At 46.1% G+C, this 27,343-nt stretch overlaps 1 protein-coding gene across 3 annotated transcripts in view; it reads left to right on the top strand.

Moving 5' to 3' along the window:
- Window positions 1–27,343, top strand: part of LIMA1 (LIM domain and actin binding 1) — a 79,079-nt gene that overhangs the window by 13,924 nt on the left and 37,812 nt on the right. For 2 of the 3 annotated variants that reach the window (XM_075337264.1, XM_075337262.1), the window contains exons 2-3: window positions 9,235–9,360; window positions 23,448–23,493. In XM_075337264.1, coding sequence (XP_075193379.1) covers window positions 9,245–9,360; window positions 23,448–23,493 — 162 coding nt within the window. In that variant the 5' untranslated portion in view covers window positions 9,235–9,244. Of the gene's footprint in view, window positions 1–2,792; window positions 2,911–9,234; window positions 9,361–23,447; window positions 23,494–27,343 lie in introns of all 3 variants that reach the window. The other variant, XM_075337263.1, reaches the window with a different exon arrangement.

The raw sequence follows: 27,343 nt of genomic DNA, 5'->3' as shown, positions 1-27,343 counted from the left end.
TAACATTTGTTAATAGCCCCCTATACTATAAAGGCTAACATGTTCTATCTGTGGGGGGGGGGGAAAGTTCATCTGAGTGAGGCAGAAGACTGCTGCCGGCAATCATTGTTATCCAGCTTTTTCAAAGAGCGTCACTTAAAGATTCTCTGTTAAAATAATGACTTATTTATGTTATAATGGAAAAATCCCAACACTCCTTGAAAATATATATCTATATCTTTTTCTATTAGGATTTGTGGAATTGTTTTCAGTGGGAGAGAAGGATATTATATGGTGACATCCTAAATCCCTGTTCCCATTTTTAGTTCCCTTTTTTAATTTGTGCACAAAGTACCTTTCTAATTACAGAGTTCCTCTTTGTTCTCCACCCCGCCTAATTTTAGGATCCTGTACATGTAAAGTATTTGGTATATTGTATTTATGCTATTATATAATATATTGTTAGCTTGCATTCTTGAAGAGTTAAATGTATAATTTTTTTTTTTATTATATACATATTTTCTATTTATCATGGCCTTTCTCCGGCTCAAATAGGAGGCCACATTTTTAAGATGTGCAGCTCTACATCATGGAGTTAACAGCGTGCTTGTACGCTGATGACAAATCGTACAGGAATGAGGGCAGCGATCCTCCATAAAGCTTATTGTGGTCACCGGGCGGTGACAAGTTTGTCTGGGTTTTAACACTGCAGGTTATGTTTCACCCGCATGTATAGTTAGTTACTCGGTATTTTGTCTGCTCTGGTGATGGCTTCTCTGGGGATTTGGGTCATTTGTAGTTCTGACCGGGACATACAGTATGTGTCTCGTCCTGGTATCTGCTATTGAAAGTGATACTTGCGTTACTCATGGTTTCTCGTAAGTTCTCCTGAGCGAGTTTGTTTTATGGGAGTTCATGGGTGTGTCTGAGGCTTGGTATTGATTAGGTGTAGAACGTCTGAGTGATATAATTTGTGCCCATGTGTAAGATGTTTATTCATAGTGAGTGTCGATGCCTCTGTTTCTGGACACACAATCAACAACTAATTACTCTGGACCCTTCCCCACAACAAGTAGGGGATTGGGCATGTTGAAAATCAATATATCCATACTTTAGTTGCCAATTTCTGTTCTGATTCTGGAGACCCCATGCATATAATATCACAGACTGTGTGTGTGTGTGTGTGTGTGTGTGTGTGTGTGTTTTTTGCAGTAGTTTGGTCTTGACTACCCAGAATAATGCATACATTATTAGGACAGATCCCGCACCGAGGTGGCAGTTGTTACTAATAAGATTCTATGTAGCTAGAAGAGGGTGGAAAGTCTGAGCCCGGCCTCTCGCTCCTGCCCCATTTCATCAGAAACAGCTGCCATCTCCTATGGGTACTTTCTCACTTGCATTCAGCGGAGTCCGTCACTATAGAGAATGCCGCAGCCTGTTAACGCACTGCGCTATTCTCCATAGACTTGTATGGACGACGCACTGAAACGCAAGTGTCAGCGTTGCATCCGCTGGACGACGCAGCGTCGTTATTTTGACGCTGCGTTGGGCGGAAGAAACGCAGCACGTAACGGTTTTTTGAGCAGCGCAATCTGTAGGATTTCACTGCGCATTTTTTTATATATATATATATATATAATATATCACAAATTTTATTTTGTCTCTTGGTGGTCGAACGTTCAGCTGAGCGCCCGGCCGCCGGCATGCCCGCCCGCCGGCATGTGAGAGCATTCAGCTGAGTGCCCGGCCGCCGGCATGCCCGCCCGCCCCGGCATGTGAGAGCATTCAGCTGAGTGCCCGGCCGCCGGCATGCCCGCCCGCCCCGGCATGTGAGAGCATTCAGCTGAGTGCCCGGCCGCCGGCATGCCCGCCCGCCCCGGCATGTGAGAGCATTCAGCTGAGCGCCCGGCTGCCGGCTATTGAGAGCGATCAGCTGATTGTTCACAATAGTCTGCTGCCGGTAAAACTGTAAAGAAGAAAAGAAAAAAAAAAAAAGCTTCCGTTGTTTTGTACGATCCGTAGCATCCGTCACACAACGCAAGTGTGAAAGTAGCCTTATGGGAATGTCTTCACTGAAGACAGATTTTACCTCAGAATTGAGAATTATGATGCCTGAGCGATTTTGGCAGAGAAAGAAACGGATTTCTCTGATAAGAATATTACAAAGTTGCTTATTTGTACTGTAGTCTCAGGATTCTTCATCCATGAGTAGAGTCTCAAGTGAACATTTACAAATGGAGTGTTCTCAAGCAAACCTGATATTATTAATCCAGAGCTTCCCTGTTAGCATAAGGTGTGGCTGAGAATGCATCGCATACTGGACTGGCTTAGGGGTTTGCTGACTGCATGTAAGAGATGGAGAATATAGAGGAGATTGTTGCCTTGTACAGAAAGCGAAAATCATATAAAAATTAGTCAGTTTTTTTTTTTTTTCTTCGTTTTGATTGGATGTGTAAGGAGTCAGATGCTCCTGATTTATTTAAGAGTCTCTTTATAAATCAAGAGCGTCAGTGAATGGCGTCCGCCTCCATGCGCCATGCCGGGAATCTTACCCCAGTCTCTAAGTAACACCACAGCCATTCATGAATTGGACACGCTGTGGCATAAAGTCCTAACTCATTTTGGAGGTGCATGGAGAAACTGGTGTAAAGACAGTGGTTTTGTTTTGTTTTTTTTTCTTTGTGTTGCATGATTGAGTTGTGCATACAATTTGCAACTTTTCGCATCAGTTTACGCCATCATTCCGTTGACATTGCCTTGTATTTGGGCTATACCTTGCCCAGAGATACAGGTGGAAATATTGTTTGTTGAAGTTTCAGGAACACCGGCACTACCTGGATGTGGTAGACAGAGGGCGCCATCTCCGGCTGACACCAGATTTTGGATTAGGCAGCTGGGCCACACCTCACACAACGTCAATAAACCTGCAGAGTGAGTGAGTGGGTTTTTTTATTTTTTTTTTGATGGGGGGGGGGGGGGGTGGTGTGTGTATGACTTTTGTGACCATAAGTCCCCTGTCCTCTAGGATTTTGATGTGTTGACTCGGTATCTGTTAATTTTCTGCCACAAAATCAGTTTGCCAGGCCTGAGTCCATTGTGCAAGACTGTTCCAGGCGCCGCTCATCATCTATAAATAAATAACTTGCAGAGATCGCAGTCAGCACAAATTTCTGCTGTTACTTTCTTCAGCGCTCTATTGGGAGACCCAGACGATTGGGGTATAGCTACGCACTACATTAAAAGTGCAAGGCCCCTCCCCCTCTGGCTATACCCCCCCGTGGTATCACGGGTTCTCCAGTTTTAGCTTTGTGTGCGAAGGAGGTCAGACATTCCATGCATAGCTCCACAGATTTTAGTCAGCAGTAGCTGCTGACTATTTCGGATGGAAGAAAAGAGGACACATATAGTGTCCCCAGCATGCTCCCTTCTCACCCCTGGATGGTGTTGTAAGGTTGAGGTACCTATTGCTGGTACAGGGCTGGAGCCTGACATGCTGTTTTCCTTCCACATCCCCTGGTAGGGCTCTGTGGAAGTGGGATCCTGCCGGCCTCTCAGCTCTGATGCCGGGCTCCATCCACAGACCCATTAGAACCTGATGGATTCGGAGCAGGAGTACGATCAGGGACAGGCCCTGCATCATACAGGTACTCTGTGTCCCCGGCAGGCACAGACACACTCCGGGCTGGCTGGGTGTTGTAGTGCGCCGGGGACCGCAATGTTGGAGTTAGTGTCCCTACAGATTACTGGGGGATTGTTTGTGTTTGGGAACGCAGCGCCGACCCCCTCTGGACCGGGCGGCGCTGCTGTGACTTGTGGTGCGCCGGGGATCCGCCGTCCGCGCTTTTACGGCGGCGGCGGTTATAAATTTAGTCCCCGGCTTTTTGGGCCTAGGACGCCGGCAGCTCCGTTTCGTTCCCGCCCCCACCCTGTCATTCAGGGTAGGGGAGAGACGCTGTTCGCTAGCAGCGACGAGGGCTGGAGCCTGTTTTACATGCTCCAGCCCTCTCACTTGGCACAGAGGGAAGCAGGCTTCCCGCTCTTGGCCAGGAACGCCCAGGGCCCGCCCCCCTTCCTCTCTCGAGACGCCGGCAGCCATTACATGCATGCCTGGCTGGAGGAAGGACGCAAGGCTCTGGGAGACCTGGACTAGGGGCTATCTGGCGACCACACACCCGCTTTTTAAGCGGGCGGTAAGCGATTTTTCTGTGCTGGTCCCTCTAGTGCCTCACTGTGTATCAGTGTACTGGGTACAGATATATAGTTATTGTATTACTTGCACTGTGAGGTGCGCTTCTGGCTGCATATCCCAGATCGCTCTGTGGAAGCAGCAACATGTCATCCTCAAAACGCAAGGCGGCCAAGGCAAAAAGGGCTGTGTATACTGCGTGTGCTGCATGTGGGGCTAATCTACCAGCAGGCTCCGATGACCCCCATTGTGTGCAATGCTCCGACCCGGTGCTGCTTCGCCAGCCGGAGTCAGGAGAGGTAGCGACCCAGGCTGAGACGCTTGTAAGTTCTGCCCCGGTGACAGGGACAGACTTTGCAGTTTTTGCAGATAATATGTCTGTATCTATGGCAAAAATCCTTGAGACCTTGCAATCTATGCATGGGGCGCAGTCTCTGGGCACGGCGAGGCCTCTGTCCTCAGGTCCCCCTTACTTGGAATGTATCCAGCCCACAGGGGGGTCCCCGGCTTCTCAGGCCGAGGATTATGACTCAGATGATGGCCCCAGCCACCCTAAGCGAGCTCGCTGGGAAAGACCCTCGACGTCTTCACACTGCTCAGGGTCTCAGCGCAATCAGTCTCCCTGTGATGTGTCTGATGAGAGTGATCAGGAATCCACTCCCGGAACCCCTCTCAACCTGGATACCCCGGATGGGGATGCCATGGTAAACGACCTTATCTCAGCCATCAATAGGCTGTTGGATATTTCTCCCCCAGCCCCTTCAGCAGAAGAGGCGGCTGCGGAGCAGGAAAAGTTTCGTTTCCTTTATCCCAAGCGTAAATTGAGTGCTTTGTTAGATCACTCTGACTTCAGAGAATCAATCCAGAAGCACGACGCTCACCCAGAAAGACGTTTCTCTAAACGATCTAAAGATACGCGTTTCCCTTTCCCCCTGAGGTGGTCAAGCGCTGGACACAGTGTCCAAAGGTAGACCCCCCGATTTCCAAACTTGCAGCTAGATCCATAGTTGCAGTGGAGGATGGCGCTTCACTTAAAGATGCCAATGACAGACAGATGGACCTTTGGTTAAAATCTGTCTATGAAGCTATAGGCGCGTCGTTTGCTCCGGCATTCGCAGCCGTATGGGCACTCCAGGCTATTTCAGCTGGCTTAGCAAAAGTGGATGCTATCATGCATCCAGCAGTGCCGCAAGTGGCGCACCTTACCACGCAGATGTCGGCGTTTGCGTCTTACGCTATCAATGCGGTCCTAGAATCTACCAGTCGCACCTCAATGGCGTCCGCCAATTCGGTAGTTTTGCGCAGAGCCTTGTGGTTAAAGGACTGGAAAGCAGATGCTGGTTCCAAAAAATGTTTAACCAGTTTGCCTTTGTCTAGAGAGACTGTTTGGCGAGCCATTGGCTGACATCATTAAGCAGTCCAAGGGTAAAGACTCCTCTTTACCACAACCCAGAACATCCAAACCTCAGCAGAAAAAGTGGCAGCAGAGGTTTCAGTCCTTTCGAGGTTCGGGCAAGACACCATTTACCTCGTCCAAAGGGACTCAGAGGACGCAAAGAAACTCAGATTCGTGGCGGACTCACACACGCCCCAAGAAAGCAAATGGAGGTACCGCTTCCAAAGCGGCTACCTCATGACTTCCAGCCCCCCCCCCCTCCGCATCGCCGGTCGGGGGCAGGCTCTCCCGCTTTTCCGGCATTTGGATGTCACAGGTCAAAGACCGGTGGGTGACGGACATTTTGTCTCGCGGGTACAGAATCGAGTTCAATTCTCGTCCTCCAGCTCGGTTCTTCAGAACCTCCCCACATCCAGACCGAGCAGATGCTCTGCTGCAGGCGGTGGATTCCCTAAAAGCGGAAGGAGTGGTTATCCCAGTCCCTCCTCAGGAACAAGGGCAAGGGTTTTACTCCAATCTCTTTGTGGTTCCAAAAAAGGACGGCTCGTTCCGTCCTGTTCTGGACCTAAAACGGCTCAACAAACATGTGCACGCCAGGAGGTTCCGGATGGAAACCCTCCGCTCTGTCATTGCCTCAATGTCCAGAGGAGACTTCCTTGCCTCAATAGACATCAAAGATGCTTATCTCCACGTGCCAATTGCTACAGAACATCAACGTTTTCTACGTTTTGTGATAGGAGACGACCATTTTCAGTTCGTAGCTCTTCCATTTGGTCTGGCGACAGCCCCACGGGTCTTCACCAAGGTCATGGCGGCGGTGGTAGCAGTCTTGCACTCTCAGGGACACTCGGTGATCCCTTACCTAGACGACTTATTGGTCAAAGCTCCCTCTCAGGAGGCATGTCAGCACAGCCTGAATGCTACGCTGGAGACTCTACAGTCTTTCGGATGGATCATCAACTTTCCAAAGTCGATCCTATCACCGACTCAGTCACTAACGTATCTTGGCATGGAGTTTCATACTCTAGCAGCGATAGTGAAGCTTCCGCTGGACAAGCAGCGGTCACTGCAGACAGGGGTGCAATCTCTTCTGCAGGGCCAGTTGCATCCCTTGCGGCGCCTCATGCATTTCCTAGGGAAGATGGTGGCAGCCATGGAAGCAGTTCCCTTTGCGCAGTTTCATCTGCGCCCACTTCAATGGGACATTCTCCGCCAATGGGACGGGAAGTCAACGTCCCTGGACAGGAAAGTCTCGCTTTCCCAGACGGCCAGGGACTCTCTACAATGGTGGCTCCTTCCCACCTCATTATCTCAGGGAAGATCCTTTCTGCCCCCATCCTGGGCAGTAGTTACGACAGATGCGAGTCTGTCGGGGTGGGGAGCAGTGTTTCTCCACCACAGGGCTCAGGGGACGTGGACTCCGCAGGAGTCCACCCTTCAGATCAATGTTCTGGAAATCAGAGCAGTGTATCTTGCCCTACTGGCCTTCCAGCAGTGGCTGGAAGGAAAGCAGATCCGAATCCAATCGGACAACTCCACAGCGGTGGCATACATCAACCACCAAGGAGGGACGCGCAGTCGGCAAGCCTTCCAAGAAGTCCGGCGCATTCTAATGTGGGTGGAGGACAGAGCATCCACCATATCCGCGGTTCACATCCCAGGCGTAGAAAACTGGGAAGCAGACTTCCTCAGTCGCCAGGGCATGGACGCAGGGGAATGGTCCCTTCACCCGGACGTGTTTCAGGAAATCTGTCGCCGCTGGGGAGTGCCGGACGTCGACCTAATGGCATCCCGGCACAACAACAAGGTCCCGGCATTCATGGCGAGGTCGCGCGATCAAAGAGCTCTGGCGGCAGACGCCTTGGTTCAAGATTGGTCGCAGTTTCAGCTCCCTTACGTGTTTCCGCCTCTGGCGCTCTTGCCCAGAGTGCTACGCAGGATCAGATCCGAGTGCAGCCGCATCATACTCGTCGCTCCAAACTGGCCGAGGAGGTCGTGGTATCCGGATCTGTGGCATCTCACGATCGGTCGACCGTGGTCACTGCCAGACCGACCAGACTTACTGTCCCAAGGGCCGTTTTTCCATCAGAATTCTGCGGCCCTGAACCTGACTGTGTGGCCATTGAGTCCTGGATCCTAGCATCTGCAGGATTATCTCAAGGAGTGATTGCCACAATGAGACAAGCTAGAAAGTCGAATTCTGCTAAGATCTACCACAGAACGTGGAAGATTTTCTTATCCTGGTGCTTGGCCCAGGGAGTGTCTCCCTGGCCATTTGCATTACCCAAGTTTCTTTCTTTCCTGCAATCGGGGTTAGAAAAGGGCTTGTCGCTCAGCTCCCTTAAAGGGCAAGTTTCGGCACTATCCGTGTTTTTTCAGAAGCGTCTAGCACGTCTTCCTAAGGTGCGCACGTTCCTGCAGGGGGTCTGTCATATTGTGCCCCCGTACAAGCGACCGTTAGATCCATGGGATCTGAACAGGGTACTAGTTGCTCTCCAGAAGCCGCCCTTCGAGCCTCTGAAGGAAGTTTCCTTTTCTCGGCTGTCGCAGAAAGTGGCGTTTCTTGTTGCCATCACATCGCTTCGGCGAGTGTCTGAGCTGGCAGCTCTGTCATCCAAGGCTCCCTTCCTGGTGTTCCACCAGGACAAGGTTGTGCTGCGCCCCATTCCGGAGTTTCTTCCTAAGGTCGTATCCTCTTTTCATCTTAATCAGGATATTTCCTTGCCTTCTTTTTGTCCTCATCCGGTTCACCGGTATGAAAAGGACTTACGTTTGCTAGATCTGGTGAGAGCACTCAGAATCTACATTTCCCGCACGGCGCCCATACGCCGTTCCGATGCACTTTTTGTCCTTGTCGCTGGTCCGCGCAAGGGGTTGCAGGCTTCTAAAGCCACCCTGGCTCGATGGATCAAAGAACCAATTCTTGAAGCCTACCGTTCTGCGGGGCTTCCGGTTCCTTCAGGGCTAAAAGCCCACTCAACCAGAGCCGTGGGTGCGTCCTGGGCATTACGTCACCAGGCTTCGGCTCAACAGGTGTGCCAGGCAGCTACCTGGTCCAGTCTGCACACTTTCACCAAGCATTATCAGGTGCATACCTATGCTTCGGCGGATGCCAGCTTAGGTAGAAGAGTCCTGCAGGCGGCAGTGACACCCCCATAGGGGAGGGCTGTTTTGCAGCTCTAACATGAGGTATTTCTTTACCCACCCAGGGACAGCTTTTGGACGTCCCAATCGTCTGGGTCTCCCAATAGAGCGCTGAAGAAGAAGGGAATTTTGTTACTTACCGTAAATTCCTTTTCTTCTAGCTCTTATTGGGAGACCCAGCACCCGCCCTGTTGTCCTTCGGGATGTTTTTTTGTTGTTTGCGGGTACACATGTTGTTCATGTTGAACGGTTTTTCAGTTCTCCGATGTTATTCGGAGTTAATTTGTTTAAACCAGTTATTGGCTTCCTCCTTCTTGCTTTGGCACTAAAACTGGAGAACCCGTGATACCACTGGGGGTGTATAGCCAGAAGGGGAGGGGCCTTGCACTTTTAATGTAGTGCGTAGCTATACCCCAATCGTCTGGGTCTCCCAATAAGAGCTAGAAGAAAAGGAATTTACGGTAAGTAACAAAATTCCCTTCTTTTGACTCGTTTTGCAAGATTAATAATACTCTTTATTTGACCCTAGGTTTCTTAACATGGACACTTCTGGGTTTAAAAGGGGCCAGTGGGCCTCCCAGTCCCTCCGAGTAACAGCGAGGGAGCTGTCTCTTGTCAAGCCGAAGAATGCTGCCATAATGGAGCGCTTCTCCAAGTGAGTTTTACTACTTGATGTATATATTTTCGTTCCAGTTTTGTAGCGTTTTATGTACAGCTGAGTGAACTGACAATCTGTAAATTAGATGTGCACATTTTACAGCCATTGTGCTGTACAGATAGAGTGGAGCTTTCTGTGGACTCACCAATGTTCCCTTTATTGATTTATTGTGAACCATTGACCTTTCTGAATCGTCAAACACTTTCTGCTGGTTCACATTGAATAGACTGGCTGAGTCCTCATGAATAATCATAAAGTTCATTAAATGGCTTCTTCCGTTATGTGCATCTTACTGAAATCTATAGGGGTTGTCGCCATACCCTTGACGTTAGTTCTCCACACAAGCACTCATCCCTTTTTATTTTTAAAATCTGATATAGCTAGAAAACAGAAGCACTGATAGGGTCTTACCAGATAATAAAGGAGGTAATATATAGTATAATATATTCACCAATTGTCATTGTGAAAGGTCACAACCACCATAGATGGCATGAGATAATGGCGGCTGCCGTGGCCCCACGTGGAGATATCTTCAAAGTAGGAGGAGAAAAGGGGTTAATCCCACGCAATCCGCCAGAAAGAGATATGTTGATACTTTGGTCCTGAGGAAGAGGTTTTCATACCTCGAAACGTGTAGACCTATGGGATAAAAAAGCTATTAATTTATCAACAATTCTACATCTTTTTGGCGGATTGCGTGGGATTAACCCTTTCCTCCTACTTTGAAGATTTTTTTAAAATCTGAATGTGCCGTATTCTTCTTTTACATTTGTAATTGCTTCCGATCATTATGTATGTATGTATATGTGTGTGTGTATATGTGTGTGTATGTGTGTGTGTGTGTATGTATATGTATATGTATATGTATATATATATGTGTATATATATATATATATATATATATATATATATATATATATATATATATATATATATATATATATATATATATATATATATATATATATATATATATATATATATATATATATATATATATATATATATATATATGTATATATGTATATATATGTATGTATGTTGAGAACCAAGCTGGCTAACATATTGGCTAGCAATGTTTGCTGTAGGATTTGCTGTGTCTGATCCTGAGACCACTCTTGTCCTTTGATTTCTTAAAACTGCTTTTGCGTGAATATGCACAGTTGTGTAGAAATGCTCTTCCAGATTATTGGCATGTCTAAGCGAATAGGCAAAGCTAATCAATCACACGCAATTATTTTTATGCAAACTTAACAAAAGATGATCAGCAGGAGATGTGCAGCCATTAATGTATTTTATTGATTAGAACGATTGTATTATCAATCATTCTGTGCACATAGGACATTTGGCAACCCATCTAAATAGACCTATAAAGCAACACCGATCAGCTTGCAAATATTATGCATTACTTATATGGTGCCATCATCTTGCACAGGACTTTACAGACCTAATCACTGTCCCCATTGGAGCTCACAATCTTAATTCCCTATCAGCATGTCTTTGGAGCGCGTTAGGAAACAAAAGAATCTTGAGGAAACCAACGCAAACACTCCAGCTCTGCAAATCAATAGTGCTAGCCACTGAGCCACCACTTAAAGGGAACCTGTCACCAGTTTTGGTGCCTATAAGCTGTGGCCACGAACACTGGGCTCTTATGTACAGAATTCTAGCACTGCTATATATATGAGCCCAGGCCGCTGTGTAGAACTTTAAAAATCACTTTTTAATACTTGCCTAAAGGGTGGAAACACATCTATGCGAGTAAAATCGGTCCGACTGGGCTGAAAAAAAACTCGGCTGATTTTAGTTCACGTTAGGTGCGAGTGCAACGCGAGTGCGATGCTATTTCTGAATAAATTAATGATTTTACTAGCGTGTGTAATGCGTGTGTAATGCGTATTTTTTACTATGTCATCTGCCATTCAGCGCTGCTACATGGCCGCTGACAGCAGACACAGACAGAGCCGCACGATCAGAATGAACTCGGGTGAACTTAACCCGACTTCATTGTCATGCTGCGGCTCTGTCTGTGCCGCGTCCTGATTAGCGGTCACCAGTGAAGGGCTCACCGGTGACCACTAATCCCCCGAGTGACTGAAGTTAGCAGCCCTCTCTCATACTCGCCGATCCCCGGCGCCGCGCTGCACGGCATTCACACTGCTCCGGCGGCTTTTACTATTTTGAAAAAGCCGGCTGCTCATTAAACAATCTCGTATTCCCTGCACCAGGGCAAATCGGGAAGAGCCGGGTACAGCCCCAGAACTGTCGCCTCTAATGTATGCGGCAATTCTGGGCGGCTGCTGACTGATATTGTTAGGGTGGGGGGCTCCCCATAACATGGAGCTCCCCATCCTGAGAATACCAGCCTTCAGCTTTATGGCTTTATCTGGCTGGTATTAAAATTGGGGGGGACCGCACGCCGTTTTTTTTAATTTATTTATTTCACTGCACAGTATAGACCCGCCCACCGGCTGCTGTGATTGGGTGCAGTGAGACACCTGTCACTCAGCGTGGGGGCGTGTCTCACTGCAACCAATCATAGGCGCCTGTGGGCGGGGAAAGCAGGGAATACGAGATTGTTTAATGAGCGGCCGGCTTTTTCAAAATAGTAAAAGCCGCCGCAGCAGTGTGAACGCCGTGCAGCGCGGCGCCGGGGATCGGTGAGTATGAGAGGAGGGGAAAATGACCGAAAGACTGTGAGAGAGGGACAGAGATAGTGACGGACCGACAGAGAGAGAATAGAGACCGAGAGGGAGAGACCGACTGACAGAGAATAGTGATTGACAGACATTGGGAGACATCGCTCGTTTCCAGTGTTTTAGGAAACATGCGAGAAATATATTTAGAAAATCGGATGTCACTAGGATGGTGTGAGTGCCGTCCCGTGACATCCGATTTACACGCTCCCATAGACTTGCATTGGAGAAACTCGCAGTAGAAACTCGCAAAAAAGCAGCATGCTGCGATTTTTTTTTTTTTTTTTTTTTTTTTTTCTCAGTCCGATTCGGACTGAGAAAAAAATCGCAGATGAGAGCTGAATCATTCACTAACATGTGTCCAATTCCAATGCGAGATTTTCTCGCATTGCTCTACTGCGAGAAACTCGCAAGTGAGAAGCAGCCCAAACGGTCGCTGCGGTGGAGTTGGGCCATAAGGGCATCTTCATTCTCCGGTGCCGGCACCTCCTCTTCCGGCCATCTTCGTCCTCCTCCTAAAGCCTGTGTGGATGATGCGTCTTATGTCATACACACTCGCCGGTCCCGCGCAGGCGCACTACAATACTTTGATCTACCCTGCTCAGGGCAGATCAAAGTGCGCCTGCGCAGGACCTCAATGCTGGCACATGTGCATGACGAAGGACGTGTCATGCACCCGGGCTTCAGAAGGAGGACGAAAATGGCCGAAAGAGGAGGCACTGGAGAATGAAGACTCCCATATGACCTAACTCCACCACAGCGACCGTTTAGGTAAGTATTATAAAGTGATTTTTACGTTTTACGCAGCGGCCTGGGCTCTTATATACAGCAAGTTAGAATGCTGTATATAAGAGCCCAGTGATGGTGGCTGCAGCTTATAGGCCCCAAAACTGATGACAGGTTCTCTTTTAACGGCCTGGACAGGCCCATCTGAGAAGAGCAGAAGCGGTCTACATCACAGTAGAATTTACGGCCGTAGATGGGTTTTCAGCCTACAATGACTAGCATTTTGCAGACCCTACTGTATACACCCTTTTTAGGCAGGTGAAGACTGCTTTCATAGATTGTATTTTGTTAATTCCTAAAAGTAAACCATTAACGTTTCTGAGTGGTCTAAATCAAATATGTAAGGTCACCACCTTTTTTGCCTTCAAAACTGCATCAGGTCTTCTAGTTACACACTTAGGCCCTGTGCGCACGCTGCAGATTTACTGCAGATTTTGCCGCCTATTTGCTGCAGAAAATGTGTCTAAGATTGCTGCAGTCATTCCCCAGCAAATCCTATGGGTTAAAAAAAAAAAAAAAAATGCTGTGCGCACACTGCGTATTTTTTATACCCGGGGAATTAATGAGCATGCCACTTCTTTTCCGCAGGTACCTGCAGTTTTTGCCATAGATAATGGTAAAAATCCGCGGGGTCCAACTTGCGGAAAATCCGCGGCAAAAACGCGGGTGCAGGATTCTTTGAGGGTCCGGATTTTTCTTAAGAAAAAGGCACTTTCCAGTGCGCACATAGTCTTAAACAGTTTTTTAAGGAACTTTGCAGGGAGGTTGTTCAAACATCATGGAGAACTAATCACAGATCTTCTGTGGATGTAGGCTTGTGCAAAAAAAAAAGAGGGGGAGGTAAACACACCTATTTGATATGCTATGTTTATAAAGTCCACCCTGTGAAAACATAAAATTAATTTGATCAGTAAATGTCGAAAAGAGAAAAAAAAATCCAAACTCCAGAATTGCTGTATTTCTTATACAACCCCATATCCCTCTTAGAAAATGGTGACGCAAGCAACTTTATTTTTTTTTTTTTTTTTTTTTTTTGCTTTAATCTCCCCCAAATAAAAACAAAACAAGAACTGCATATTCGGTATCGCCACAATCGTGCTGACCCGGAGAAATATATTGCGTGGTCATTTTTACCACAACATGAAGTATGTAAAAAAAAAAAAAAACAAAAACAAAAACAAAAAAATCTTTTCATGATTGCACAGCTGTCTATGTTGAAGAAAAACCCCAAATAGTTATGACTCTTGGAATAAAGGGGAAAAAAATGAAAGCCCAGAAATGGGAAATTGCCTGGTCAGGAAGAAGTTAGGCTAGGTTCACATTTCCGTTGTTTATCGGTCACAAGCCGCGGCTCTGATAAACCACTTAATCTGTTTGGCGGATTCCGTTGTTACCCATAGACATGTATGAGCGGCGGATTGTGACTGATGCCCTTGCGTTGCATCCGCCGCCCGACTGATCAGTCGTGGAACGACTGACCGTTGGGCTGCCGGAACGCAGCATGTAATGTTTTTTGAGCAGCGGAATCCTTTTGATTTTGCTGCGCATGCTCTCTCTCAGCGGCCAAACAATCAGCTGATCGCTCTCAAAAGCAGTCGGCCGGCTATTGTGAATGATCACTCGTTTTACAATGGAATCTGCTTTCTTGTGACCATGAATTTCATGCATAGTTGAGTCACTTGGTGGTGGTTTCAGGTGGAAGGTATGGGGGTTTTGTTTGTTTTTTTTGCTGCAATTCTTCCATGAAGACCACTTCTGGCCTGACTTATCAAAACAGTAAATAGGTGTATCTGAAGCTCACTGGTTGATGCTAGTGCAGCAGATGTATAGCAGTGCCGTTGGCTCAGATTTTGATCAGACGTAAGCATGCGGTGTCCCTAATTTGCTGCGCTAAGGGGTACTTCACACACAGCGAGATCGCTACTGAGTCACGTTTTTTGTGACCTCATTAGCGATCTCGCTGTGTGTGACACTGAGCAGCGATCTGGCCCCTGCTGTGAGATCGCTGCTCGTTACACACAGTGCTGGTTCGTTTTTTTTATTGTTGCTCTCCCGCTGATAAGCACACATCGCTGTGTGTGACAGCGAGAGAGCAACAATCCTGAATGTCCAGGGAGCAGGAGCCGGCATCTGACAGCCTGCGGTAAGTGTAACCAAGGTAAACATCGGGTAACCAAGGTGGTTACCCGATATTTACCTTCGTTACCAGCCTCCGCAGCTCTCACGCTGCCAGTGCCGGCTCCTGCTCCCTGTACACGCTAAGCGAAGCCGTGTGCGCTGGTAACTAAGGTAAACATCGCGTAACCATACCCGATGTTTACCTTAGTTACCAGTGTCCGCAGCTTCCAGACGCCGGCTCCGTGCAAGCGCAGCGTCGCTTGCACGTCGCTGGGGGCTGGTCACTGGTCGCTGGTGAGATCTGCCTGTTTGACAGCTCACCAGCGACCATGTAGCGACGCAGCAGCGATCCTGACCAGGTCAGATCGCTGGTGGGATCGCTGCTGCGTCGCTAAAGTGTGAAGGTACCTTAAGTTTGTCAGACCTACCACTGCGTCTACGGTTCTCAATGTTGCCCATCTCTGGGATCTTCAATACTGAGATGTAAAGAAGAACAAGCGGTCCTGGAAGTGATGATGACTCCTACAGAGCCCTGATCTCTGCATTGTCTGACCTTACATGAAGCGACAAAATGATTTGTACAAGCCTACATCCACCGATGACTGGTGGTTTGGTCTCCAACATGGTTGGAATAACCTTCTTGCAGAGTTCCTTCAAAAATTGTGTAAGTATACCTGGAAAAATTGATGTGTTGATACCAAACATTTAATTTTTAGATTTCTTTAGTTCATTCAATCCAGGCGTTGTCAGTAAGCCAAAGCTCTGACTTCTCAATTTCCCCGACTCCCTCATACATGACTGATGTGTGGGATAAATTTTATTGTAGTAAAATGGTAACCTCAGGTTTTTAATCATTATGATGCAATAATCAACTAAAAGGCTAGATTCTTTGGTCAGGAATTTAAGATATTTATAGGACACCTCATAATTCTTTTCTTCCTTGCTTGGCATTGACCAGATGTGATCCAGTGCTTGGCCTGTGGCTAATGTGAGAGATCACAATCTGTACACAGGAGAATATTTGCTATACGTCAGCATGGTACAGTAGAGCACAGGTGCTGTTTATACCGTGTGCGTTACTGATAAGGAAAGCTTGTCCTCCTGTTCTAGTACATAGAGGCAGGTAGCATCTTGCCTTAAACACCCTTGGGAAGCTTAGTCAGGTTCCTCTTGAGAAATCATCGAACCCTTCCCGGTATGTAGGTAGCTGCACCTACTTCTCGTGTCAGAGGCTCGTTATGTTACCAGAGGGTGAAGGAATTGGTTTGGGAACTAGAAAATCTAAATTTTTACTGAGACTTGTGCCAATATGTTATCCTAGAGGGCTACCATGTCTGAAAGCCCCAAACCCCTTGGTTATTCTGATCCCGGATGTGATGCTGTTTCCAAGTGCACACAATGATTCCATATTGAGAAGTTTAGCAAAGTTTTTTACGCTCACGGTAAAATGATCAGCTCGGACACTCCAGTGTGGGCCGAGCACATAAGGCTTACGTGGTTTGAGGCTGCTCATACGCTGCCTATTTATTTTACCCCCATGACTTGTCTAGATAATACTGGTTATAGCCTCACACTAGAGGTTAATTATTCTCTGACTTTCTCACTATGGTTACCTATTGCAAACTTTGTAATGTGCAAAATATCTTGAAGGAGGTAAAACAGCTTTCCATAGAGCATGGTAATAGGACATTACTGAAACCTAATGGCCCATGTAGACGAGCCAGTAATCGGTGAACAAGAGGCCGCAGCAACGCTGAACTGTCTGCCCAACTCAAGAGGCCGTTTAGCCCCTGAAATGCTCGTGCTTTGGGTGTAATCACTTTCATGCTGGCATAAAAATTGTTGGCAGAGCATCGCCGTGTGTAATCAGTAGATGCATTGCCAATAACCTGAGATGGGCATCACGGTGGCTCAGTGGTTAATCCCGGATTCCAGTCTAAAGGCTCTTTTACACACTGCAACATCGCTAGCGATATCGCTGTAACGTCACCGGTTTTGTGACATAATGGCGACCTCCCCAGCGATATTGCAGTGTGTGACACGCATCAGCGACCTGGCCCCCGCTGTGAGGTTGCTGATCGATGTAAATCGTTCAGGACCATTTTTTGGTCCTTTGTTTCCTGCTACGCAGCATGCATCTGTGTGTTTGACACCGTTATAACAAAATAATTAGCGACTTAGTACCCCGCCCGTAGGCGTGCTATAGCGTTCCCTTTCCCGCCCCCTTACATCTGATTGGTAGTCGCTGTTGCGTTCTGATTGGGCGGCTTTCACTGAAAAGAAGGCAACTTTAGCGCTTCCGTCCTTGGTTTCAAAGCTACCTTGTTCCTGAGCGTGCTAGTTTGCGGATCATTAAAGAGTTCTCCAGTCTGCAATACTATAAAGCCTATACGGTAAGCATCATTTGATTGAAGCTGTATTGATGCTGTATAGATAAACCAGTGTAGAGTCGCCGCACAGAGAACTCTACAAAGATCCGCTGAGCAACAGAAGCTCAGGAGCAAAGGATATACAAGCGCGACTTTTGCCAATCTTTCCAAGCTCGGGGTCGCCAATAAGAACGCACTAGCGATCAATCGAAGCTGAGGGGGGCGTGTAAAAAGGACACTTAGGTGGCTTCAGCGCCAAACACCATGCCCCTAACATGGGTGTGAGTCGTCAAATAGCTGCTGTGACACGTCCCCAACGACCAGCGAGGTCGTTCTGCAGGTCCGTATAGCTGCTGCGTCGTTGGCCAAATCTGCCTGTTTGACAGCTCACCAGCGACTGTTTAGAGACTTCGGTCGGGATCGCTGGTGGGATCGCTAGAAAGACTGTGTGTAAAGGGCTCTTTACAGTGCTGGGTTTAAATCCCACCAAGAACATTTGCAAGGAATTTGTATGGTCTCCCTGTGTCTGTATGGGTGTCCTCCTGGTTCCCCCATTTCCTCCCACGCTCCCAAGGACATACTGATGGGGAATTTTAGATTGTGAGCCCCAAAGGGGGACAGTGATGATCACAACTGTAACATGTGGAATTAATAGCGCTATAGAAGTGAGTAAACCTAATTCTGTTACACTCTGAGCGATTGTATTCCGTCTTTCTGTGCACGTAGAATGTTTGTTAGGTGAGCCAAATATAATAATTGGACATTTTATGTGGTGCAACTGTGCCACTTATTAGGCTTAGTTTACTATTTCTTAGTGACTACTGCAAAAAAACTATACCGGACATTTTATTTTTCTTCCCCACCCCCCCCCCCCCCCTCAAAAAAAAAAAAAAAAAAAAAAATTCAGCAAGCAAAGACTCCCTCTTGGCATTAGTGGCAAATGAAGGCCTATGAGAAAGTTGACATACATCAGGCGTGGTTTCATGAAGTCTACTCTTGTAATATGCCAGCTCAGTACCCCTCCTGCGTGAGCCAGACTTGAGTGCTGCTCTGTAAGGTTGAACTGTCTTTGTATTTTATATGAATAGACGACATGCAATGCTACATTTTCCTGGGAAAATGTTCCTGCGCAGAGGCCCTGAGGTCATTGTCCATACTTGGGGGAGTGCGGGGTGGAGAGATGTGTGCGAGGAGGATGCGGCATTTTGAAAGGGGCTGTCTTTGGGACAATGCCTTTTGAGGAGCAGATATAAATGCCTAATGTCTTCCAGAAATTGCCACACACGTGTGTGGAATGAGTGTGGTACTACTTTGTTCCTTTTTGTGATCATGTCTATGCCAGAGAAAGCTCACGTTCATATAAAGAAGGGAAAAAATGTTAATTTGTCCATTATTTGGACAACGCACCACCCCCCCTTCCTCATCAATATATTTCCATATGTAAAATAAGTCTATAATATACCCTGGTGCGAAGTGCAAATGTAGACTATACAATACATGCTAATTACCAAAGAGGTGCTAATCAACACAAGGTGAAGATACTGGCCTGAGGGCAGACAGATCTGGGTCCTCACAAGGGAATCGAAGTACAATTATATTTTTCATGCCATATCTATAAAATGCGAGTTGGCCACGATTCATGAATATATTCGTGTTTGGGGAACATGTTGGCATTAGTGCGTAAAATGACAAAATATTTTGTAGCTGGCAACCCACAAGAATACAATATCTGAGTTATTATGGACATATATTCAGGTGTGGCATGTATTGAATGCTTGCAGGATGTTTGGTAAGATAATGGCCATATTGTTTCTCTAGGAAGTTTCTGGAAGGGAAATAACTGCAAGGAGGGCTAAAACTGGATTAGAATCTAGTCAGCCGTCTGTCCCCCCTCTAACCTCCGCTTCGGGAGAAGTGAGGGGTTTGATAGGTTTAGGACATCTCCTCTAACGAATATCATTCAGACCCCAGGAGAAGAATCACGATTACAGATCTTGAAACTGGGTGGCTATTGTGGGACCCAGTGCAGGGGTCTTGCTTGGCTATCAAAACGGTGACTGGAAGCAAAATTTGTGTGTGGTGTGGATGTAAGAATGGACTGGGGTGCGGTTTTAGCTCATTGTTAGCCTATTGTGATAAGTGGGTATGAGAAGCGGAGTTCCCCTTTTGCAGAAACATACAAGCCACCTATGTCGTGATGGGTGTTTGTGGCAAATTTCGTGGCAGCGGTGGGGTGCACGATAGAGCACACAGTGATTTTTCTGCACCATTTATAATCAATGGCCCCATCAGCGCATACATCCGAAACCAGTTTTGCTGGGTGTTCGGATGGAATCCCTGACTGGACCACTGAACGGGGATCAGAACACCGTTTGAAAGTGACCTAAGAGACTGTTTTGGCAAGGTTTAGTCTCTGCTGAGAACCAGCATGTTTAAGTCGTGATTTTGTTACTACTGCAAAACGTGGGGCATTATTGTTTTTGATTACTGTTAAAGGAAGGGATTGAAAGTTAATATACTGCCTGTCATATACTTTTAGGCAAAACTCTGGGACTTACCTGGTATTTTTTTAAGTTCAAGCATAGAGGTGTTTGTGAGGGAGGGGAATTTTTCTTTCAGCTTCTATATTGTTATGCACATAAATATTCCAACACAGGATTTATTTCCCTTTTTAACTATCTTAATGCAGTTCCCCCTGCACCAAACTGGTTCCTGTACAGACTAATATCCCTAGCTGTGCAGCACCCTAATGGTTGCTGCCCAGACTAGAATATTCCTAGCCTCACAACTCAGACCGGTCTGCCTGAAAGGCTGTTGGGTTGTTTCTCATACCTCCTAAGGAACCAGAGTGGAGGTTGCTATGCACTACAAGCCAAGATGGGGAAGGCATGCAAAGCTAGGATGAGACCCATGGTGAGGAACCTAAATGGTTTGCATGAGTGAACAAAGGTGGAATGATAAATGCAAGCGAAACTAAACTCCTACCAACAGAAAACAAGATGGGTGTAGGAAAGGCAAAAAAGAAAATGCTGGTCTCTGCCAAAATCTCTTAGCAGCAGCAGTGCTGGAACTCCTTACCAGTAGTCCACTTAGAAATATAGGCAGCAGAGATGGCTAGTATCAGGAGAGTGTAAGTAGCCCCACCCAGGATGTGATGGGACAAAGAAAATGAGAAAGTGAGAGCACCTGCTAACTACAAACCAAAAGACAAGCAAAAATTAAAAAATGGCATTTACACAGGGACTATAACCATGCTGTGGCCACAGCAGGGATGGTAACTGACCACACAGCACAAGGTTACTGGATGGAGTCCTGAACCCAGGGCATAAATTTGTAGTGTATTAGATGTACTCTGCCATCACCGCATGTGCAGCATATAATCCTTTTGTGTTTTTGAATTTTAGGGTCTTTGATATATTAGTTGAATTTTTCCACTGATTTTCACCTTTGCAATGTATAGGGTAGGATCATTTTTTTATTTTTTATTTATTTTTATTTTTGTTTTATATAGCATCAACATATTCTGCAGGGGACAAGTACAAACAAAATAAGACATTAGCTTAGCACATAATTTAGCAGCTACCAAAAGGAGTGAGGGCCCTGCTTGCATACTTACAATCTGAGGAAATAGGCGTGACGTAAAAGGTAAATCGTGCTTGTTGTGTATAGTTCTCTCAACACTATAATAAATGGGAGTATTCAAGTAATGCTGCATGAGTTGGTCACCAGCCAATATTTGTAGAAGTACATATAGAAAGTGCTGTAAAGGCATAGAAGCAGATTGGAGGGACCAGATTCTGAAACAATTTTTGGAAGGTTGGATAGATGACGCGATAGAACAGTCTAAAGTGTGTGTGTGTGTGTGTGTGTGTGTGTGTGTGTGTGTGTGTGTGGTGGTGGTGTTTTTTTTTTTTTTTGTTTTTTTTTTTTTTTTTTTTTTTTTTGGGCTCACTTAAAGCTGAGAATACTTTTGAATTAACCGTTTTGTCCAGGGTATTTCATTCCAGAGAACTGGCACAGCATGAGAGTTCCTGGAGACGGGAGTGTGGGGTTTGGGTTTTAAAGGATGTTAGTGTAGCACCCCTGAACCCATCAGGGTGCTGCAAGGTTCTGCATCCCCACCAGGATGCAGGGCCTACCCCCTTAGGCACCCAAAACCCCAGTGCCGGTTACACCAAATTCACAGGTAAAACCAGTTTTCCCCAACAAATCCCCCATACAATGGTACCCAGCTAGGGTGGGACCATGGATGGTCGCTTAGAGATGGAGCCACTCCAGTCCACTAGCTAATCAGGTGGGAGGGGCAGACTGTGCAGAGTAGTCAGTTTAGTGACTGTAAAGGTGTGACTGAGGAGACGTCTCGGGTTTATGGTGACCTGGTACCCAGGAGAAGTGGTTACCGGTGGAGTACTCCTGGAACTACGCACCGACTGGGTACAGGACCCAAGGACGGGAAAGCGCTTCAAGCCGACCTGTTAACACCTGCACAGCAAGGGGACAATCAAGGACCTTGCTGACCCTAAAGAATCCAAAGACTCCGTAGCAAAGGGAGAACCAGGGACAGGACCAGAGACCAGAGACTTCACGTTAGTCAGGCGGACAGAAGTGGACAAACCACAGACCAGGCACCCCCACTGTTTCATACCACGGGGACCCACTTACCAGAGACAGGTGCAGGGGAAGACTGTACCAGAGAACCAGACTGGCACAAGGACGACAGGGACCTGGAGGTGAAACCAGCCAGCCTCGGGCAACCAGTTAACATCTCAGCAGTGAGTAAACCAGTTGCACTGAATACCTGTCTGGACTCCTTCTTTCGACGCCCACCGCACCAAACACCCGCTGGTGCAATACCCTACTTGCGGAGGGATTACCATACTAGCTGCTAATACCATCAGCCCCAGTAGAGACATTTTGCAGCGGCGGCTCCCTACATATAGCCGCAACACCGCAAGTGGCGTCACAAATAGACTTCATTCACCAATCCCCTTTAAATATCCCCATTACAAAAAGGGCCCAGGGCATGGAATCGGGTAACTGCCACCACTGTGACATTCTCCAGACGTATACTGCCCGGAACAGAGTACCCCATATCCCTGGGTTTGACATTGGCCTAAATTCATTAGTGGAATGGAGAACAAGGTTATGGTGGTAGGTAGATAAGGGTGGCAATGTATGATTGTGGAGTGGGTTGTGGACGAGAGTGATATTGTACACCTGTAGTGGATGGGTAACCAGTTCAATGACTGGGACATGATGGAGGCATCAGTGTAGTGGCTGGACGCAAATATAATCCTGCCTTTTGCATGTAGGATGGTGTTTAGTAAGAGGGAAACAAATTAGCATAAGGTTGCAATAGTCTCAGTGAGGTAAATGGTAAGTGTTTTATAGCCTAAAAGGTTTAATTTAACAAATTGGTTTTGAGGTGCAGATATTGAGAAAGTGATCAGATGTAGGGAGTAAAGGAAAGTTCTGAGTCAAATGTAACCAAGACAGCGGGCATGTTGCTTGGGAGTTGTGGTAAAACCACACATGGCATTGTCTATATCTGGTGAAGGTAAAGGGGTGGGGGGGTAGGAGGGGGAAGTTCAGTTTTTGACCGATTCAGTTTGATACAGGGAGGACCTATTAGAGACAGTGAACAGTCAGTCACTGGTATTTTGTAGTAATGCGGGGGTGACGTCTGGCGAGGATGTGTAGAATTGAGTTCTTAGGATAATAGGAGATGGTACTGAAAACCAAATCTGCTGATAGGTTTGTCCAATGGGGGCAGTGTACAGAGATAAGTGGGACCCTAGGATTGAACTCTGGGGAACCCCAACAATAAGGGAAGAAGTGCTGGTGATTAGGTGAAGGAGCAGTCATAGAACAGAGTATCATTGAGTCCCATAGATTAGGAGCTGGTGATCCACAAATGCTGAAGAGAGTAGTGACCATTAGATTTAGCTGTTAGTAAGTCATTAGACGTCAGTAAAGGCAGTTTCTGTATGGTGTAAAGAGGAGGCACAAAACATAGTGTTTGAATCTAAATGTAGCATAAAATTGACTGATAAAAAAAAGTGTGAAACCTCATATTTCAATTAATCAGAGCATGTACTTATTCCTTTTCCTTCAGATACCAGAAAGCAGCTGAGGAGGCCAACCAGGATAAGAAGAAAGCTGTAAGTAACCTATTGACCATGTTTATTAGCAGGTGTGGGTTACTGATCTGCCAAGAGGGCATAAAGCCATTGTGCAGCTTGTGACTTCTGACACGGCCCTGGACCTGAGATTGAGGATTATGGCCTTTTCACCTGTCGTTCATGAATTGCATTCCAGACAAAGATCCTAAATATTTCCTTTACTTTACAGCCCTCCACATGTAAATTATACTATTCAGAGTCACAAAGGGTCACTAATACCTCAAAGGGATCCTGTCATCTCATTTGTGTTGCCCAAACAGCAGACAGCATGCTCTCCTCTCTGGCACTTCAGATAATATACAATTAGACTACTCTAATCATCAGCCGGATATTATAACTCTTCCAGGCATTACTGCAGGTGGTTAAAAGATCTCACCCATAGCAAGAGACCTGTCAATCGCCTCTAGCGGTAGGTCATCTAATCATATATCCTCTAAAATGCCAGAGTCTTTCAAAGAAAGATCTACCTTGCTGCATACAGGCTCTGATTCATGCAGCCTGCAGTTTGGGCACATGAATCATTAGACGTCAGTAAATACAGGGGGCGGCTGGTTAGCACTGCATCCTTGCAGCGCTGAGGTCCTGGGTTTGAATCCCACCAAGGACACCATCTGCAAGGAGTTTGTATGTTCTCCCCGTGTTTGCGTGGGTTTCCTCTGGGTACTCTGGTTTCCTCCCCCACTCCAAAGACATACATATAGGGACTTTTAGATTGTGAGCCCCAATGGGGACAGTGTTCCTAATGTATGTAAAGCGCTGTGGAATATGTTAGCGCTATATAAAAATAAAGATTCATAAAAATAAAGATTCATTCATGACCGGTTCCCTTTTTAAAGGGGTATTCCCTTTCCCCAAGGCTGACATCCTTCATAAACTCCACCACACTGGTCCACAGGTTGTTTGGTATTGCAGCTCAACCTGGAATTTAGCTGCAATACCTAAGTCCATGGACAAGTGCATAACAAGGGCAAAAATATTCTTAAGTATATGATAAAGGATCACTTTTGACCTATTGCTGGTAATGGGTATACCTAGTAATTTTGTATAAACCTGTTGAGAACAGGGCCTTACACTGAAATAGTTCATTGGAAAAAGCTTCGGAGATGCCCACTAACCATGACTGTAGGCTCTATAAGCCCTTCTACACTGGTATGGAATAATGTAGCAGACTACGGTATTTTATATAGCACTGTCCAGTAAAACAAAGTGGTAGACTGTAAGTATTGGATCTTATGGGTAATGGATGAAGGGCATCTACCAGAGATGTCCATTTAATGTCAAATAACCGCTATAAATCTGTTGCAAACAGTGGTTAAGTAAAGTTGTCCATACTCAATAGCCGCTGGACCAAATGATCCACCATATTAAGGGTGCCAACACACTCACCCTGAGATCATACATGTGTTCCCTACAGGGAGAAGGGGAGGAAGGAGATACTAGATTGGGCATGTTGCAATTCAGCAGGCCAGAAGTAGCGGTCATGCTCTGGTCCGGTGAGCCATGGCTAATCCTTGTAGTCTCGTCTGTGCACGGACCATGTTGCATGGATGTCTGAAAGAACCTCCGCCCATCTTTCATGTACTGACCGTGGCTCACCTGAACAAACTCGACAGCCTCATGTATGCCTAGGAGATGAGGCAATTTGGACCGGGCACGGGTCTCTTGACTCTGTTGGCACATAATGACTGCTCCAACAAAGTACAGGTGCCCGATGCACGCTCCCACCCACCTGTTTTCCCTCTTATGTCCTCCTCAGGAACCCTTGGGCAATAATGTGAATTAAACTGTGCTAAATTTATCTTGTAATCCTTTTAATATTCAATTTATTTAATAATTCATATGTTTAACCTTTTTTATTTTTTTTTTTTTTATACCCCCTCCCCCTTCTATTGCAAGTATAATCCACCATCTGTTCCTCTTTTATACACTGGTATTACACTGAATGCATTCATTCCTGGCGGATGTTCTGTACTTTAACCTAATGTCCTATCTTCTGATTATCTTCATGGTTTGATCACATACATTTTTTCTGTTTTAGTCTTACATATTTTCACTTCCACACCATGTATACATGTCTCATCTCAGATCTTGCAAATGAGGTTGTTGGACTAGCTTTAGGTTGCATCTACACTGGCGAGCATTCCTAGCAATGATCATTTGCCGATTATAGACCGACAATGAAGCCTATTAACCACAAAGGCCAGAGCCCATAATTAGTATTTATTTTTGCTGATGTTTGTTAAGCGCTATGGAATTAATGGTGCTATAGAAGTAAATTTATTTATTATTATTTTGTCTGAGATCTGGAAAAAGTGACAATTTAAGAAAAAAAAATACATATTAGCCAAACACATGGTTTAAAGTCAATTTCTGACAAAGGCATTTCCTCTTAGTCATCAGTCACAAACAATACAGATAGCATACATTTAAATACATCTTGGACCTGATGATCTGGTGCTTTTACTAATTTATGCACTGCATTGTAAAATCTGGTGACTGAGCGGTTTTGTGTGATTTCTAGATACTTGCTGCATTATTTAAAGTGTTTACTAATATAACTACATCTATAAATTGGATACCAGAGTACTGTGAATACGTAGGACCTCAGTCCCGCTATTAAGGGAGGGTAGGTCAATGAATTGCGGATGGTACCAATAACAGCAGGATATAGTGGCCTAAAGCTACTATTTGGGAAGAAAGAGGGCAAAGTTGCTGGATTTGTCAATTCTAGCTATATATAATGTGTACATGTGCTTTCGGGCCTATCCTGCATCGGTAAAGGCTGGTGGCACATGTGGAAGCCTAACACTTGCTTTGCCCCTATTAGTCAGCTGCACATGTTGCAGATTAAACCCAAAAGTATAAAGTAATACGGAGTGTGAGACTTTGCATTTCTGTTTTTTTTGTATCATTACTTACCTGAGAAATAACGTACAGCCTCTGTGGTCCCATTTGGTTTCGCGACTTAGGCTACTTTCACACTTGCGTTGGACGGCTTCCGTTGCGATCTGCTGCCTTGAGGAATTACGGTAACCGTTGCAGGAAACTGTTTTATTCCTCTTGGACTTCTATTAGCTACGGATAGCAATGGATGGTCTTGCGTTGCATCCGCCCCGCGGTGCATCAATTGTTTTGTCGCTGACCGTCAGTGACCGCCGGGCGGATGGAACGCTGCATGTAGCGTTTTTCTGCGCTAGGCAGAGTGTCAAAAAAACGCAACCTGCAAGAATCCGTTTTCGTCCGTTGTTTTTATAATGGACGCCTATGGTGGCGGATTCCGTTAACGCATCAGTCTTTACTCAACTGCGCATGCCCAGATGTGTAAAGTCAAGGAAAAAACCTATAACTGATTGCATTATTTTGCACGATCCGTAGCATCCGTTGTGCCACTATATGTAATGCATCCGTTGCATGCGTCACAGAACGCAATGCTACGGATGCCGTTCAATGCAAGTGTGAAAGTAGCCTTAGTCTGCAATTCATCATATTGATGGCATTGGCCATGCAGCCTTTTTGTAGCCATCTAGACATGGTTCACAGCAAGGTAATGATGAATTTTCCAAGGGCAGATATCTTCTTTAGCATAGATCAACTATGTGCAAGTGGACCAGCCGGTGATCTGTTACAGGAAAGGGTTTCTTTGTCTTTCCTCCTGTACGTGCCTCTTTTCTCATGAATCTGGTGTTGTATTTTAGTTCCTGCAACTCTGAATTTTTGATGAGGCTCCCTATTCCCTGTATATAAATGTAGTATTTTTAGTCAAGTTGGTGTGTTTCCCACTAGTGATGAGCGAACACTACTATATTTGTACCGAGCAGTCAGACACTCA

Source organism: Anomaloglossus baeobatrachus, chromosome 2, assembly GCF_048569485.1.
Source record: "Anomaloglossus baeobatrachus isolate aAnoBae1 chromosome 2, aAnoBae1.hap1, whole genome shotgun sequence".
NCBI lineage: Eukaryota > Metazoa > Chordata > Amphibia > Anura > Aromobatidae > Anomaloglossus > Anomaloglossus baeobatrachus.
The sequence above is the reverse complement of the archived record's forward strand: the minus strand, read 5'-3'. Positions and strand labels throughout refer to the sequence as shown.